General features: G+C 44.2%; 1 protein-coding gene across 3 annotated transcripts in view; it reads left to right on the top strand.

Annotated features, from left to right (window-relative positions):
• Positions 1–16,221, top strand: part of ROBO3 (roundabout guidance receptor 3) — a 384,819-nt gene that overhangs the window by 186,047 nt on the left and 182,551 nt on the right. The window contains exon 1 of one of the 3 annotated variants that reach the window (XM_088481798.1): positions 11,668–12,066. The exons of the other annotated variants lie outside the window; for them this stretch is intronic. Within the exon in view, the coding sequence (XP_088337924.1) occupies positions 12,006–12,066 (61 nt within the window). The 5' untranslated portion in view covers positions 11,668–12,005. Of the gene's footprint in view, positions 1–11,667; positions 12,067–16,221 lie in introns of those variants that run through there. 3 annotated transcript variants of the gene reach the window in all.

The following is a 16,221-nucleotide window of genomic DNA, read 5'->3' as shown; positions in this document are numbered from 1 at the left end:
CTGGGTGTGTGGCCCTTTAACTGGCTGTAGCCATGACCAAAGCCAGCTGTCGTGGGCACTACTGGGTGCGGGTAAGCGAATATTGGTGTATCTCTACCCCAGAATCCTAAGGCGAGGATAATCCTTTATACTTTGGGTTCATTCTGATTGTTATAAAGTGGCTATGAGAATAGGAATACCTGCTATTATTATCAGTAGGCTCTGACTGCATTATTTATCATACAGGGCTCTCCCTGGGAGGGTGAGAGGCCAGAGATCAGGGCTATTGAGCCATGAAGGTTGTCTATGGTTTAACCACCTTATATAAATGGCCAATAATGAGAATTATGTCTACGTTTTACTCCACACAGTGGACCGAGTGCTCCGGTTTCCTCTCACACTCCAAAATCATACTGGTAGGTTAACTGGCTTTTGGAAAGAAAAAAAAAACCCTAGTGTGCATGTATGTGGAATATAGAGTGTAAGCTCCCCGGGCCAGTGACTTGATGTGAATGAGTGATATAGTCCCTGTAAAGCGCTGCGCAATATGTGCGCGCTATATAAATAACTGTTAATAAGTAAATAAATAATGGTGATCTGGTCATGTGACGCTGCCGGGAGAGTGTCGCTGCCTTGGCTTTGTGGATCGCCCAGTCACCGGAGACACGTGTCAAGCATTGGATTCCTGCAGTTCATCATAGAGCTGCAGGTACAAGGTGATAATGACCCTCCCCCATCCTCTGACAGCTCTCTGCCCTCCTGTCACATTAACCCATATATGACAAAGGCTGGAAACCAGTATACTGTAACTGGAGGAAGCGAATTAGCATTTTCTAAATTCCTCTCCACTCGGAAGGAAGTCGATAAAATACCTGAAAAGGAGATTTCGGTGTTGGGAGCTCCGTGTGCACAATACAGATAGCAGCAGTGGTTCGGTTACTGGCCCAGCCCGGAAATTATTTAGGCGCCAATGTATCAAGCTGATTTTTACATAAAAGTATGCAGAAACTGCAGTTTCCGCATTTATGCAGTGTTCCTATGTACTAACAGCGCAGTGCAGGAGATTTAACAGAAATCTCCGGCAATGTGCTAATTAGCACTTCAAATCGCTGTCCCCATTATTATGAATAGGGACTACGATCTGACCCCTATGTACTAAACTCCAAAAAGTGAAGCTTCAGATAGTGTAAACTTCTGTAAGCCTATGGAGGCTCCAGATCTGAGAACAGGGAAACTCGGCCAATGTAATAGAATCTGAGAACAGGGAAACTCGGCCACTGTAATAGAATCTGAGAACAGGGAAACTCGGCCATTGTAATAGAATCTGAGAACAGGGAATCTCGGCCAATGTAATAGAATCTGAGAACAGGGAAACTCGGCCAATGTAATAGAATCTGAGAACAGGGAAACTCGGCCAATGTAATAGAATCTGAGAACAGGCGAAACTCGGCCAATGTAATAGAATCTGAGAACAGGGGAAACTCGGCCAATGTAATAGAATCTGAGAACAGGGAAACTCGGCCAATGTAATAGAATCTGAGAACAGGGAATCTCGGCCAATGTAATAGAATCTGAGAACAGGGAATCTCGGCCAATGTAATAGAATCTGAGAACAGGGAAACTCGGCCAATGTAATAGAATCTGAGAACAGGGAAACTCTGGCCAATGTAATAGAATCTGAGAACAGGGAATCTCGGCCAATGTAATAGAATCTGAGAACAGGGAAACTCGGCCAATGTAATAGAATCTGAGAACAGGGAAACTCGGCCAATGTAATAGAATCTGAGAACAGGGGAAACTCGGCCAATGTAATAGAATCTGAGAACAGGGAAACTCGGCCAATGTAATAGAATCTGAGAACAGGGAATCTCGGCCAATGTAATAGAATCTGAGAACAGGGAAACTCTGCCAATGTAATAGAATCTGAGAACAGGGAAACTCGGCCAATGTAATAGAATCTGAGAACAGGGAAACTCGGCCAATGTAATAGAATCTGAGAACAGGGAAACTCGGCCAATGTAATAGAATCTGAGAACAGGGAAACTCGGCCAATGTAATAGAATCTGAGAACAGGGGAAACTCGGCCAATGTAATAGAATCTGAGAACAGGGAAACTCGGCCAATGTAATAGAATCTGAGAACAGGGAAACTCGGCCAATGTAATAGAATCTGAGAACAGGGAAACTCGGCCAATGTAATAGAATCTGAGAACAGGGAAACTCGGCCAATGTAATAGAATCTGAGAACAGGGGAAACTCGGCCAATGTAATAGAATCTGAGAACAGGGAAACTCGGCCAATGTAATAGAATCTGAGAACAGGGAATCTCGGCCAATGTAATAGAATCTGAGAACAGGGAAACTCGGCCAATGTAATAGAATCTGAGAACAGGGGAAACTCGGCCAATGTAATAGAATCTGAGAACAGGGAAACTCGGCCAATGTAATAGAATCTGAGAACAGGGAATCTCGGCCAATGTAATAGAATCTGAGAACAGGGAATCTCGGCCAATGTAATAGAATCTGAGAACAGGGAAACTCGGCCAATGTAATAGAATCTGAGAACAGGGAAACTCGGCCAATGTAATAGAATCTGAGAACAGGGAAACTCGGCCAATGTAATAGAATCTGAGAACAGGGAAACTCGGCCAATGTAATAGAATCTGAGAACAGGGAAACTCGGCCAATGTAATAGAATCTGAGAACAGGGAAACTCGGCCAATGTAATAGAATCTGAGAACAGGGAAACTCGGCCAATGTAATAGAATCTGAGAACAGGGAAACTCGGCCAATGTAATAGAATCTGAGAACAGGGAAACTCGGCCAATGTAATAGAATCTGAGAACAGGGAAACTCGGCCAATGTAATAGAATCTGAGAACAGGGAAACTCGGCCAATGTAATAGAATCTGAGAACAGGGAAACTCGGCCAATGTAATAGAATCTGAGAACAGGGAAACTCGGCCAATGTAATAGAATCTGAGAACAGGGAAACTCGGCCACTGTAATAGAATCTGAGAACAGGGAAACTCGGCCAATGTAATAGAATCTGAGAACAGGGAATCTCGGCCAATGTAATAGAATCTGAGAACAGGGAAACTCGGCCATTGTAATAGAATCTGAGAACAGGGAAACTCGGCCAATGTAATAGAATCTGAGAACAGGGAATCTCGGCCAATGTAATAGAATCTGAGAACAGGCGAAACTCGGCCAATGTAATAGAATCTGAGAACAGGGAAACTCGGCCAATGTAATAGAATCTGAGAACAGGGAAACTCGGCCACTGTAATAGAATCTGAGAACAGGGAAACTCGGCCAATGTAATAGAATCTGAGAACAGGGAATCTCGGCCAATGTAATAGAATCTGAGAACAGGGAAACTCGGCCAATGTAATAGAATCTGAGAACAGGGAATCTCGGCCAATGTAATAGAATCTGAGAACAGGGAATCTCGGCCAATGTAATAGAATCTGAGAACAGGGAAACTCGGCCACTGTAATAGAATCTGAGAACAGGGAAACTCGGCCACTGTAATAGAATCTGAGAACAGGGAAACTCGGCCAATGTAATAGAATCTGAGAACAGGGGAAACTCGGCCAATGTAATAGAATCTGAGAACAGGGAAACTCGGCCAATGTAATAGAATCTGAGAACAGGGGAAACTCGGCCAATGTAATAGAATCTGAGAACAGGGAAACTCGGCCAATGTAATAGAATCTGAGAACAGGGGAAACTCGGCCAATGTAATAGAATCTGAGAACAGGGAAACTCGGCCAATGTAATAGAATCTGAGAACAGGGAATCTCGGCCAATGTAATAGAATCTGAGAACAGGGAATCTCGGCCAATGTAATAGAATCTGAGAACAGGGAAACTCGGCCAATGTAATAGAATCTGAGAACAGGGAAACTCGGCCAATGTAATAGAATCTGAGAACAGGGAATCTCGGCCAATGTAATAGAATCTGAGAACAGGGGAAACTCGGCCAATGTAATAGAATCTGAGAACAGGGGAAACTCGGCCAATGTAATAGAATCTGAGAACAGGGAAACTCGGCCAATGTAATAGAATCTGAGAACAGGGAAACTCGGCCAATGTAATAGAATCTGAGAACAGGGAAACTCGGCCAATGTAATAGAATCTGAGAACAGGGAAACTCGGCCAATGTAATAGAATCTGAGAACAGGGAAACTCGGCCAATGTAATAGAATCTGAGAACAGGGAAACTCGGCCAATGTAATAGAATCTGAGAACAGGGAAACTCGGCCAATGTAATAGAATCTGAGAACAGGGAAACTCGGCCACTGTAATAGAATCTGAGAACAGGGAATCTCGGCCAATGTAATAGAATCTGAGAACAGGGAAACTCGGCCAATGTAATAGAATCTGAGAACAGGGAAACTCGGCCAATGTAATAGAATCTGAGAACAGGGAAACTCGGCCAATGTAATAGAATCTGAGAACAGGGGAAACTCGGCCAATGTAATAGAATCTGAGAACAGGGGAAACTCGGCCAATGTAATAGAATCTGAGAACAGGCGAAACTCGGCCAATGTAATAGAATCTGAGAACAGGCGAAACTCGGCCAATGTAATAGAATCTGAGAACAGGGAAACTCGGCCAATGTAATAGAATCTGAGAACAGGGAAACTCGGCCACTGTAATAGAATCTGAGAACAGGGAAACTCGGCCAATGTAATAGAATCTGAGAACAGGGGAAACTCGGCCAATGTAATAGAATCTGAGAACAGGGGAAACTCGGCCAATGTAATAGAATCTGAGAACAGGGAATCTCGGCCAATGTAATAGAATCTGAGAACAGGGAATCTCGGCCAATGTAATAGAATCTGAGAACAGGGAAACTCGGCCAATGTAATAGAATCTGAGAACAGGGGAAACTCGGCCAATGTAATAGAATCTGAGAACAGGGAAACTCGGCCAATGTAATAGAATCTGAGAACAGGGGAAACTCGGCCAATGTAATAGAATCTGAGAACAGGGAATCTCGGCCAATGTATTAGAATCTGAGAACAGGGAAACTCGGCCAATGTAATAGAATCTGAGAACAGGGAAACTCGGCCAATGTAATAGAATCTGAGAACAGGGAAACTCGGCCAATGTAATAGAATCTGAGAACAGGGAAACTCGGCCAATGTAATAGAATCTGAGAACAGGGAAACTCGGCCAATGTAATAGAATCTGAGAACAGGGAAACTCGGCCAACTCGCATGTTTTTAGACTAAAAAAAAACTCTTGCGATTTAAATTCTCATCCAGATGTTTTCCCATTTTGAAGATAAAACTTGACCAGATTACTGCTAAGCTCTCACCCTATTACATTTGGCCCATTGTCTGTATAAGTAGTTCTGTGACTATCTATCGATCTATTTCATATCCAGCGCTTAAAGTGGTCCTAAAGAAGTGGTGGAACTCACTCCCCCCCCCTTCGGAGCTTTATATATATATAGCTACTGGCTCGGCACTCTTCCTCCATTAGTAATACTTGGGTGCCCTCCGCAAATAATACAGACAGCAGACGAACGGCAGCGGCACTCGCAGTGAATGATCACAATAACCGGGTCACCAGACCACAAATATTACTTCAGCGTAAATATTTGTGGTCTGGTGACCCGTTATTGTGATCATTCACTGCGAGTGCCGCCGCCGTTCGTCTGCTATATATATATATAAAAAATGAGTCCTCAGAAAAAATCCCAAGTCCACGCACGGCACTACTGTATCAAAAAGAACTTTTATGTAGTAGAAATACAAGTTAATATATGTTGCAAATATCCAGCATTAAAGCAACGTTTCAGGATCCCTCCGGACCCCGTCCTCAGGCTGCTGTGATGTTAATAATGTCTATCAGCAAAAAAGTATACAGGCAATATCTACAAAATACAACTTGTCCTACCTTTATGTGCTGTATCACCTCGTGCTTGCCAATCCCGGAGACGGGCCGCGCTCACCTGTCCTTCCGGACGCCCTCCGATGACGTCAGCGCTACTCGTCGGATCGTTGCTAAGCAACACCGACGCTGCCTCTGTCTCCGGGAAATGGCTGTAAAAAGCAAAAACATGTGTATAAAAGACATGACACAATCTCCCTCTAGGGTATGTCCTATATAGTGTCATGCCCATCAATATATATATATATACAGTAAGCTACTATGTAGAGACGCTGTCAGACATGAAAAATGCAGGGATAAGTAGTTCGACAAAAATGATCACCTGCTATGAATGTGATCTAATGCATGCAAGGAACTAATATGACTATGTGTAAAGTAAATATAATTGAGAGACAGTGATACATATGCATAATGGCACATAATAGAAATCAAGTCGGTTAAACATTAACACAGACTAATAAGACTATGCATTATATAGTCAAGGTTGCATTATTACTGAAACACATTCCAATCTATCTTCTCGTTTAGTCCCGCTGGATGCAAAGAGTTCAATTTATATATCCATTTGGATTCCAATTTTAAAAGCAGCATGTTCCTATCACCTCCCCTTCTAAGTGGGGGAACTTGATCGATTATTTGGTATTTTAGAGATGTCAATGGATGTTGTTTCTCTTTAAAATGTTTTGCCACAGGTTGTTCCACTTTTGTTCCAGTAATATAATAAGGTGTGGTCACACAATGGTATTCCCAGTTCAAATTATGCCGCATGGGAGCACGATCTTCACATTACACCGCACATAGTGCCCCTGATTCACATTACATCACATAGTAGTGTCTCTTATTCGTGTTATGACACACATTAGTGCCCCTTATACACAATGCCCACAGTAGTAGTGCCCCTAATACACATACTGCCCACAGTAGTAGTGCCCCTTATACAATGCCCACAGCAGTAGTGCCCCTTATGCAATGCCCAATGTAGTGGTGCCCCTTATTCAGTGCCCCTAGTAGTGGTGCCCTTATGCAGTGCCCACAGTGGTAATGCCCCTTATGCAGTGCCCACAGTGGTAGCGCCCCTTATGCAGTGCCCACAGTGGTAATGCCCCCATTAGTAATGCCCACAGTGGTAGTGCCCAGTAGTAATGTCCGCAGTAGTAATGTCCCCATTATTAGTGCTCCCAGTGGTAATGTCCCCATTATTAGTTCTCCCAGTAGTAATGCCCCCATTAGTAGTGCTCCCAGTGGTAATGTCCCCATTATTAGTGCTCCCAGTGGTAATGTCCCCATTAGTAGTGCGCCCACTAGTAATGCCCCCATTATTAGTGCTCCCAGTGGTAATGCCCCCATTATTAGTGCTCCCAGTGGTAATGTCCCCATTAGTAGTGCGCCCACTAGTAATGCCCCCATTATTAGTGCTCCCAGTGGTAATGCCCCCATTATTAGTGCTCCCAGTGGTAATGTCCCCATTATTAGTGCTCCCAGTGGTAATGTCCCCATTATTAGTGCTCCCAGTGGTAATGTCCCCATTATTAGTGCTCCCAGTGGTAATGTCCCCATTATTAGTGCTCCCAGTGGTAATGCCCCCATTATTAGTGCTCCCAGTGGTAATGTCCCCATTATTAGTGCTCCCAGTGGTAATGTCCCCATTATTAGTGCTCCCAGTGGTAATGTCCCCATTAGTAGTGCGCCCACTAGTAATGCCCCCATTATTAGTGCTCCCAGTGGTAATGCCCCCATTATTAGTGCTCTCAGTAGTAATGCCCACATTATTAGTGCTCCCAGTAGTAATGTCCCCATTATTAGTGCTCCCAGTGGTAATGTCCCCATTATTAGTGCTCCCAGTGGTAATGCCCCCATTATTAGTGCTCCCAGTGGTAATGCCCCCATTATTAGTGCTCCCAGTGGTAATGCCCCCATTATTAGTGCTCCCAGTAGTAATGCCCCCATTATTAGTGCTCCCAGTAGTAATGCCCCCATTATTAGTGCTCCCAGTAGTAATGCCCCCATTAGTAGTGCGCCCACTGGTAATGCCCCCATTATTAGTGCTCCCAGTAGTAATGTCCCTTACACAATAAGAAACACACAATACTTACCTTAAGCCCCGCTCCTCCTGCATCCGCTGCCATCCCACTGCTGCTTGGAACTATGGGAGAGATGTCATAACGTCTCTCCCTTCAACCACTGCGGGAGCCAGAATGCGGAGCTAAGGAGTGTACTACAGCCTCCCGCTGCCGCATTAGGGAAGGAGCCGGGCATCCGCTGGTAAGAAAACCTCAGCAGGCGCCCAGCCAATGGAGTACGCAGCAGCGGCACCTCTCCAACCCAGAACTTCCCTGTGACGCAGAGCTGGCTGAGCGCATTGTGCCACTGTCACTGGCCAGGTAAGGTGGGATGGAGGCCAAATAGGACTGACAGAAGGCACTTCCGCACCGTTCTGACCCACTTTAACCCCTCTGTCTATCTATCTATCTATCTATCTATCGCATATCTGTCTATATTATCAATATATCTCCTATCTATCTATCTATCTATCTATCTCATATCTATCTATCTATCTCATATCTATCTATCTATCTATCTATCTATCTATCTATCTATCTATCTATCTATCTATCTCATATCTATCTATCTCATATCTATCTATCTCATATTTATCTATCTAGCTATCTATCTCATATCTATTTATCTATCTATCTTATATCTATCTCATATATATCTCATATTTATCTATCTAGCCATCTATCTCATATCTATCTATCTATCTATCTATCTATCTCATATCTATTTATCTATCTATCTCATATCTATCTATCTATCTCTTATCTATCTATCTCTTATCTATCTATCTATCTATCTATCTCATATCTACCTATCTATCTATATATCTATCTCATATCTATATATATATCTATCTCATATCTATCTCATATCTATATATCTATCTATCTCATATCTATCTAGCTATCTATCTCATATCTACCTATCTATCTCATATCTATCTATCTATCTATCTCATATCTATCTATCTCATATCTATCTATCTATCTCATGTCTATCTATCTCATATCTATCTATCTATCTATCTATCTATCTATCTCATATCTATCTATCTATCTATCTATCTATCTATCTATCTCATGTCTATCTATCTCTTATCTATCTGTCTATCTATCTCATATCTATCTATCTATCTATCTATCTATCTATCTATCACAGATACTTTAGAGTGACTCTGGTTCCTGTGTTACATAGACCCTGGGCTTCCAGCCTTTCTCCATAGTATGATAGTTACTGTTTATCGCTGAATACATGTCACATGAGGAAAGGTACCAATCGCTCACACTATCACTGCCCCGGGCATCGCCATCTGTGCCAGGACAGACCAGCAGAACAGGCCACTACTGTGACCGTTCCAGTGCTTCCAGTTCTGTACAGGTTAATAGGCATGGGGGGGGGGGGGGGTCTGGGGCACAGCTGGTGGATAAACATTTTGCCAATTTACACCTGAAGGAAAGGATTTTTTTTTTCTGTTTACTAATTAAAAATAATAGGTGGATAAAACAATTAGAAGCCAACCTAGGGAGTAGGACCGTAATGGGGACGCAGCATGGATTACTGTCACTGGTTATGATGGGTGATGGGCGGTTAAAGGTCTTAATATCTGCGCATTGAAAATAAAATTCCAAAACTAACGCCCAAAACCGCATTGCAATATGTGATAATACTGCCCAAATGTATGAGATGGCACATGCAGGGACAGGGGGTCTGAGAGGATCCCGTCCCTGCGATGTGCTCGGGGTGAAGTATAGAAACCTATGGGGGCTGTGGCTGCTGACGGAAATGTAGGGACTGCTGCAGATATCGGAGATTGCGCCGATTGTGTGTTATGTATCCTACTAGTCATCTATTTACCCCATGAGCTGCCAGTGGGGGAGGTCCGGCATCATGATCCCTCCGCCATTACTGGAAGTACCGGAGCACACCGCAGTTCCCATACAATTTATGGGGACGTTATGGTTGTGCCGTTTACCATGCTCTGAAGACTTAAGGGGCCTGTTCATTATCACTAATGGGTTAATTCCGCTAGTGTTTCCGCAAGTTTTTAGTAATGGGTCCGTTCATTATTTGGGGACCGACGGGGCCGCCTAAACTTCGGGAAACTGTGAAAACTGAAAGCTTTTGGAGTCTGCCTGTAAGAACCAACGCCATCTTCAGATGGCGTGGGTTCACCGGGCCCTACGACTTCCTATGGTAAGGAGCGCTGGTCACGGCACAAACATGAGCTCAAGTCAGGCTGGGGAAGGGTTAAGCGTCTGCTGTCCCCACACCAGAACAATGCTGAACGGCCCAGGTAGTTCAGCATCCACCCCACCGCTACTCGTTGCTAGCTGGATACTTATTTATACCGCTTTTATAACGAAAAACCGTGTCTGACCCGGAGGTTGGAACAGGGTTCCAATCCGGATCTGACCCGGAATTTCCGTTAACACCGAACCCGGCTTTTCCGGCGTTGAAGTGGATGCTTGGAGATGACGTCATCTCCAAGCACCACTGAAGCCGGCCAATCGGCAGGCATGCGGCACGATCCAGGTCACCCTGACCCGGATCGCGCCGTTTAGACTGCAGGGTTTCACTGGTTATTCCCGTGTTAAACCCTGCAAGTTACCTGGGTTGGATTGCCGGTTCGATTGACCCGGCAATCCAACCCTGTTCCCTTTTACACCATGGAGCTACCCGGTGTAACCCTGCAATAACCCGGGTTTTAGCTTTGATGTTAAAGGGGTATAAGTGAATAGGCCACTAAAAAGCTTCATGGTCTGACTACGATAGCTAAGGCCACTTTCTTTATATGCATTAGCCTGTTCTTTCCTATGGCAAGGGCTCTCGTAGCGCCATCCATGTACATCCCTCCGGCTCCCACAATACGGGACAGACCACCGCAGTGTAAACTTTCGCTGCTGCTGTTACCTCGGATTCCCTGGGATAACAGCCGCAGAAATCGCTCCGAAAAATATTTTCCTCTCATTGCAAATCGTGTTAACAAAGATGATAATGAATTGATAAATGGGCCCTTACGTAACCTGATACATGGGCGATGCGTGAATGAGAATTCACCTGTGGAATGAAGTCGCTGTCTCTTGTCGAAGTCTTTCCCTAATGACAGAGCAGCAATCTTCAGCTATTACACATCACACAGGAGCTGTGAGCTGAGATATAATTGATCTCTACAATTTACGTTCTAGAATATGTTTTTCATTATATGCCTGTTTGCGCTGAAGCTCCCCTGCTGTTTTGTACAATCAGTTATATATCCTGTAGGTGTCACTGTTGCTATTGCTGTCTATGCTGGGGTATATCCAGTGATTAAACTCTTTCCTCAGGCAGCAACATGCTAAAGAGTACCAGCATCAGGACACAGCACTAAATACAATCTCAGCTATGTACATAAGCTACTCTTATGTCCGGTTGTATTTAATTTTTCACATTTAACTTTTAAGAATTGTCCTTAGAAAGATTTAATTTGTTGCAAATATACAGTTGCACACTGAGTGCTTTCATCTTCCACAGATAAGGAGAACAGAATATCATCAGCCTAATTCTAATTCTTCTCCTGAACGAGCAGTGCCACAGCCCATAGCCGCTGTGAGGGTCTCATTCTGCAGGCTCTAGCCTCTGTCTGTAGACTGCAGGTGCCTGTGCCTTTAAATATGCAGAGGGAGGAGGGATAGCTGCCTGACACACAATGGTGGGGGGATCACTCTCCCCTCACTCAGCCCTGTGCTTGGCAGAGGGGAGGCTGTAGTGTGTGTGTGTGGCTGGAGGCTGGATAATTATCTGATGTGCCTGGAACTAAGTAGTGGGATCTAAAGCGTCAGCTCCTGGGTCCCAGCTGGGCTCAGCTCTATGAGGACGGGGCAGAGTGTGGATCTGGGGGACAGGATTATTGCTCAGGACTTAGCGGAGCTGGGACATTGCATGGATGGAGCAGCAGATGTCTGGACTGGGAAGTGACTACTAGTATCCTGGAGCTGTTCTTATACATCTTGCACTTTATCTTGTGGGATTGGACAAGGGAAGGAAAAGATCTGTCCTGGATTACAGTGGTTCCAAGGGAAGCAGAAAATGTGGATTGTTTGTAAGACCTTTCTGTGGATTGTCCCTGTGTACATCTGTCCTATTCTAGGTAAGATAAGGTGTAATTATTCCAGATAAAAAGCTCTTCACTAAGACAACAGATGTGTTTTCCAGTATGACCAGTTCCTTACTGGTTCCATCCTTATTTTGCTTCCTTTTATCACTGGCATGGTCCATTTGGGCTCGGGTGTGTGTTCTTCTCCTGGCAGACCCCCGTCTTACACTTGGCTTTAGCTCTTTAACTGGTTATCTCAACTACAGGACAAAACTTTTCCTGGTACCCCCAGCTCAGCAGGTGTGTAATAAACCAGACTGAGCCCTATTCTCAGTGCCGGCATGATTTATGGGTGTGCAGTCCTGAATAGATGGGGGTGTTTTCCCTAAACTTCTGTGGCTTTGTCTAATTTCTAAACCTTTATTTATGGTGAAAGAATGCGGGCCCAATGGCTATCGCTGCCGCCCTGCAGACCCCTACCTAGAGGCTGTGCCAGGGAGCGCTTGTGGGTCCGTTAGATGGTTACATGCACGTTATAATTATTATTAGCCACAATGGTAAATGGGAAGTCGGCAATGGAGAGTGATATTCCAGTTACCTGACATCTCTCGGATCACCGTTTCTCGGTGTACAGGAGGATACGCCGTGTGTGAAGCCAGGGCCAGGACAGGGTGGGCAGGAGTGGCATTTTCCTGGGTATAACCAGACTTCAGGATGCGGGTCCATCACTGGCACACAGGTCTGCTAATGAAATCATTAATTCACTGGCTACACAGGTTCTATACCCTGCGCCTCAGACTGATACAGGGTGGGCTGCGAGTTTATTCCCCTCCAGCGTTCCCACGCCCACTCAGGTGTCATAGGAAAGTGGTAATGGGGGGGCGGGCATCTTTTTCTTAAGACAATGTTAAAGGAATGGTCTCCTGCCCTTTTACTTTCTCCGTGTGATGATATGGGTAAGAGGGAATTTTGGAATACCTTCTCCGGCCAAGGACTGGCAATCACTAAGGCCACCCACCTGTATATACAGTGCTGGCAGGTCCTAACCTGTATATTGTAGTGACCTGTGTGCAGCCCAACAAGTTTTAATTGGTGTGTACGGTACTAAGAGTGTATTACAGAAGGGACATGTACAAAGTACAGTGCATTCCATAGGGATCTCACCTGTGTGTACAGTACTAAGAGTGTATTACAGAAGGGACATGTACAAAGTACAGTGCATTCCATAGGGATCTCACCTGTGTGTACAGTACGAAGAGTGTCTTACAGAAGGAACATGTATAAAGTACAGTGCATTCCATAGGGGTGTCACCTGTGTGTACGGTACTAAGAGTGTATTACAGAAGGGACATGTACAAAGTACAGTGCATTCCATAGGGGTGTCACCTGTGTGTGCAGTACTAAGAGTGTATTACAGAAGGGACATGTACAAAATACAGTGCATTCCATAGGGATCTCACCTGTGTGTACAGTACTAAGAGTGTATTACAGAAGGGACATGTACAAAATACAGTGCATTCCATAGGGATCTCACCTGTGTGTACAGTACGAAGAGTGTATTACAGAAGGAACATGTATAAAGTAAAGTGCATTCCATAGGGGTGTCACCTGTGTGTACGGTACTAAGAGTGTATTACAGAAGGGACATGTACAAAGTACAGTGCATTCCATAGGGGTGTCACCTGTGTGTGCAGTACTAAGAGTGTATTACAGAAGGGACATGTACCAAATACAGTGCATTCCATAGGGATCTCACCCGTGTGTACAGTACTAAGAGTGTATTACAGAAGGGACATGTACAAAATACAGTGCATTCCATAGGGATCTCACCCGTGTGTACAGTACTAAGAGTGTATTACAGAAGGGACATGTACAAAATACAGTGCATTCCATAGGGGTGTCACCTGTGTGTATGGTACTAAGAGTGTATTACAGAAGGGACATGTACAAAGTACAGTGCATTCCATAGGGGTGTAACCTGTGTGTACAGTACTAAGAGTGTATTACAGAAGGGACATGTACAAAATACAGTGCATTCCATAGGGGTGTCACCTGTGTGTACAGTACTAAGAGTGTATTACAGAAGGGACATGTATAAAGTACAGTGCATTCCATAGGGGTGTCACCCGTGTGTACAGTACTAAGAGTGTAATACAGAAGGGACATGTATAAAGTACAGTGCATTCCATAGGGATCTCACCCGTGTGTACAGTACTAAGAGTGTATTACAGAAGGGACATGTATAAAGTACAGTGCATTCCATTAGGATCTCACCCGTGTGTACAGTACTAAGAGTGTATTACAGAAGGGACATGTATAAAGTACAGTGCATTCCATAGGGATCTCACCTGTGTGTACAGTACTAAGAGTGTATTACAGAAGGGACATGTACAAAATACAGTGCATTCCATAGGGATCTCACCCGTGTGTACAGTACTAAGAGTGTATTACAGAAGGGACATGTATAAAGTACAGTGCATTCCATTAGGATCTCACCCGTGTGTACAGTACTAAGAGTGTATTACAGAAGGGACATGTATAAAGTACAGTGCATTCCATAGGAATCTCACCTGTGTGTACAGTACTAAGAGTGTATTACAGAAGGGACATGTACAAAATACAGTGCATTCCATAGGGATCTCACCCGTGTGTACAGTACTAAGAGTGTAATACAGAAGGGACATGTATAAAGTACAGTGCATTCCATCAGGATCTCACCTGTGTGTACAGTACTGAGGACCACACTGCAGAGTACTTCATAGAGCAGTGGTTCTCAAACTCTGTCCTCAGCATCCCAAACTGTTCATGTTTTCCAGGTCTCCTCACAGAATCACAGGTGAAATAATTAGCTCCTCCACCTAATATTTGTAGTGAGTAATGAATACACCTGCTAGGTGACCTGGAAAACGTGAACTGTTTGGGGTTCTGAGGACCGAGTTTAAGAACCACTGCCATAGGGAAGTCACCTATATGTACAGTACTGGGGTGCACACTGTGAATACCGTACAGTGTAATCCATAGGGACCTCACCTGTGCGTACAGTACCGTGGACCACACTGTGTATACATTACAGGGTATTCCTTTGGGAACTCATCTGTGTGTACAGTACTGAGAATCTCACTGTGTATACCGTACAGTGTAATCCATAGGGACCTCACCTGTGTATACATTATACAGTATTGCATAGGAACTTCCCCTGTGAGGGCCCCACTTTGTGTACAGTACAAATTATTCCATGGACCCAATAGGTGTGTGGAGTACTGAACGCCCTATTTTGTATACAGAACAAACCATTCTATAGGGACCTTGACCATATGTACAGTATTGCTGTGTATACAGTACAGAGAATTCCATCGCCATTGTGTGAATAGTATTATCATTATTATTATTATCATTTATTTATATGGCACCACAAGTGTTCCACAGCGCCTTACATAGTACATAAACATAGTACATAAGGTGACCAGTGACTTACAGTATAATACAATAAAGGATGAGGACCTGGATAATATATATTGCTACATTAGTGACCATAACACCCACATAAGCAACAGAGCAAAGTAACCAAGTGTTAGGTGCCCTGGTGGGGAGTAAGAAGTAGATGAAAGTGAAGTAAGGAGAAGCACTAGAGGGGAGAGGGTACAGGTTATTCCACAGAGCACAGGTTCTCAAACTTTGTCCTCGGGACAGCACACAGTGCATGTTTTCCAGGTCTCTTCACAGAATCTAAAGTGAAATAATTATAACCACATGTGGATCTTTTAAAATGTGTAATGACTACACCTGTGCACCTCCTGGGTAACCTGAAAATGTGACCTGTCTGGGGTCCTGAGGAGCGAGTTTGAGAACCACTGCCATAGAGGCTTCTCCATATGTATATTGTGCAGAGCAGTCTATAGAGACCTTTCCTTTGTATATCATATGAAGGGCTCCACTATGTATACAGTACAAAGTATTCCATAGGGACCTCACCTGTGTATACAGTACTGTGGGCCCTTCTGTGTATACAGTACATGGTATTCTTTAGGAAGGTCATCTGTGTGTACCGTACTGGGGGTCCTGTGTGTACAGTGCAGAGTAATATACAGAGATCTCATCTGTGTGTGCATTATTGAGGACCCCACTATGTATACAGTGCAGTATATTCCATAGGTACCTCACCTGCGTGCACAGTACAGAGTATTCCATAGGGACCTCATCTTGTGTGTA

Source organism: Taudactylus pleione, unplaced genomic scaffold (assembly GCF_031769625.1).
Source record: "Taudactylus pleione unplaced genomic scaffold, aTauple2 ptg000278l, whole genome shotgun sequence".
Lineage (NCBI taxonomy): Eukaryota > Metazoa > Chordata > Amphibia > Anura > Myobatrachidae > Taudactylus > Taudactylus pleione.
The sequence above is the reverse complement of the archived record's forward strand: the minus strand, read 5'-3'. Positions and strand labels throughout refer to the sequence as shown.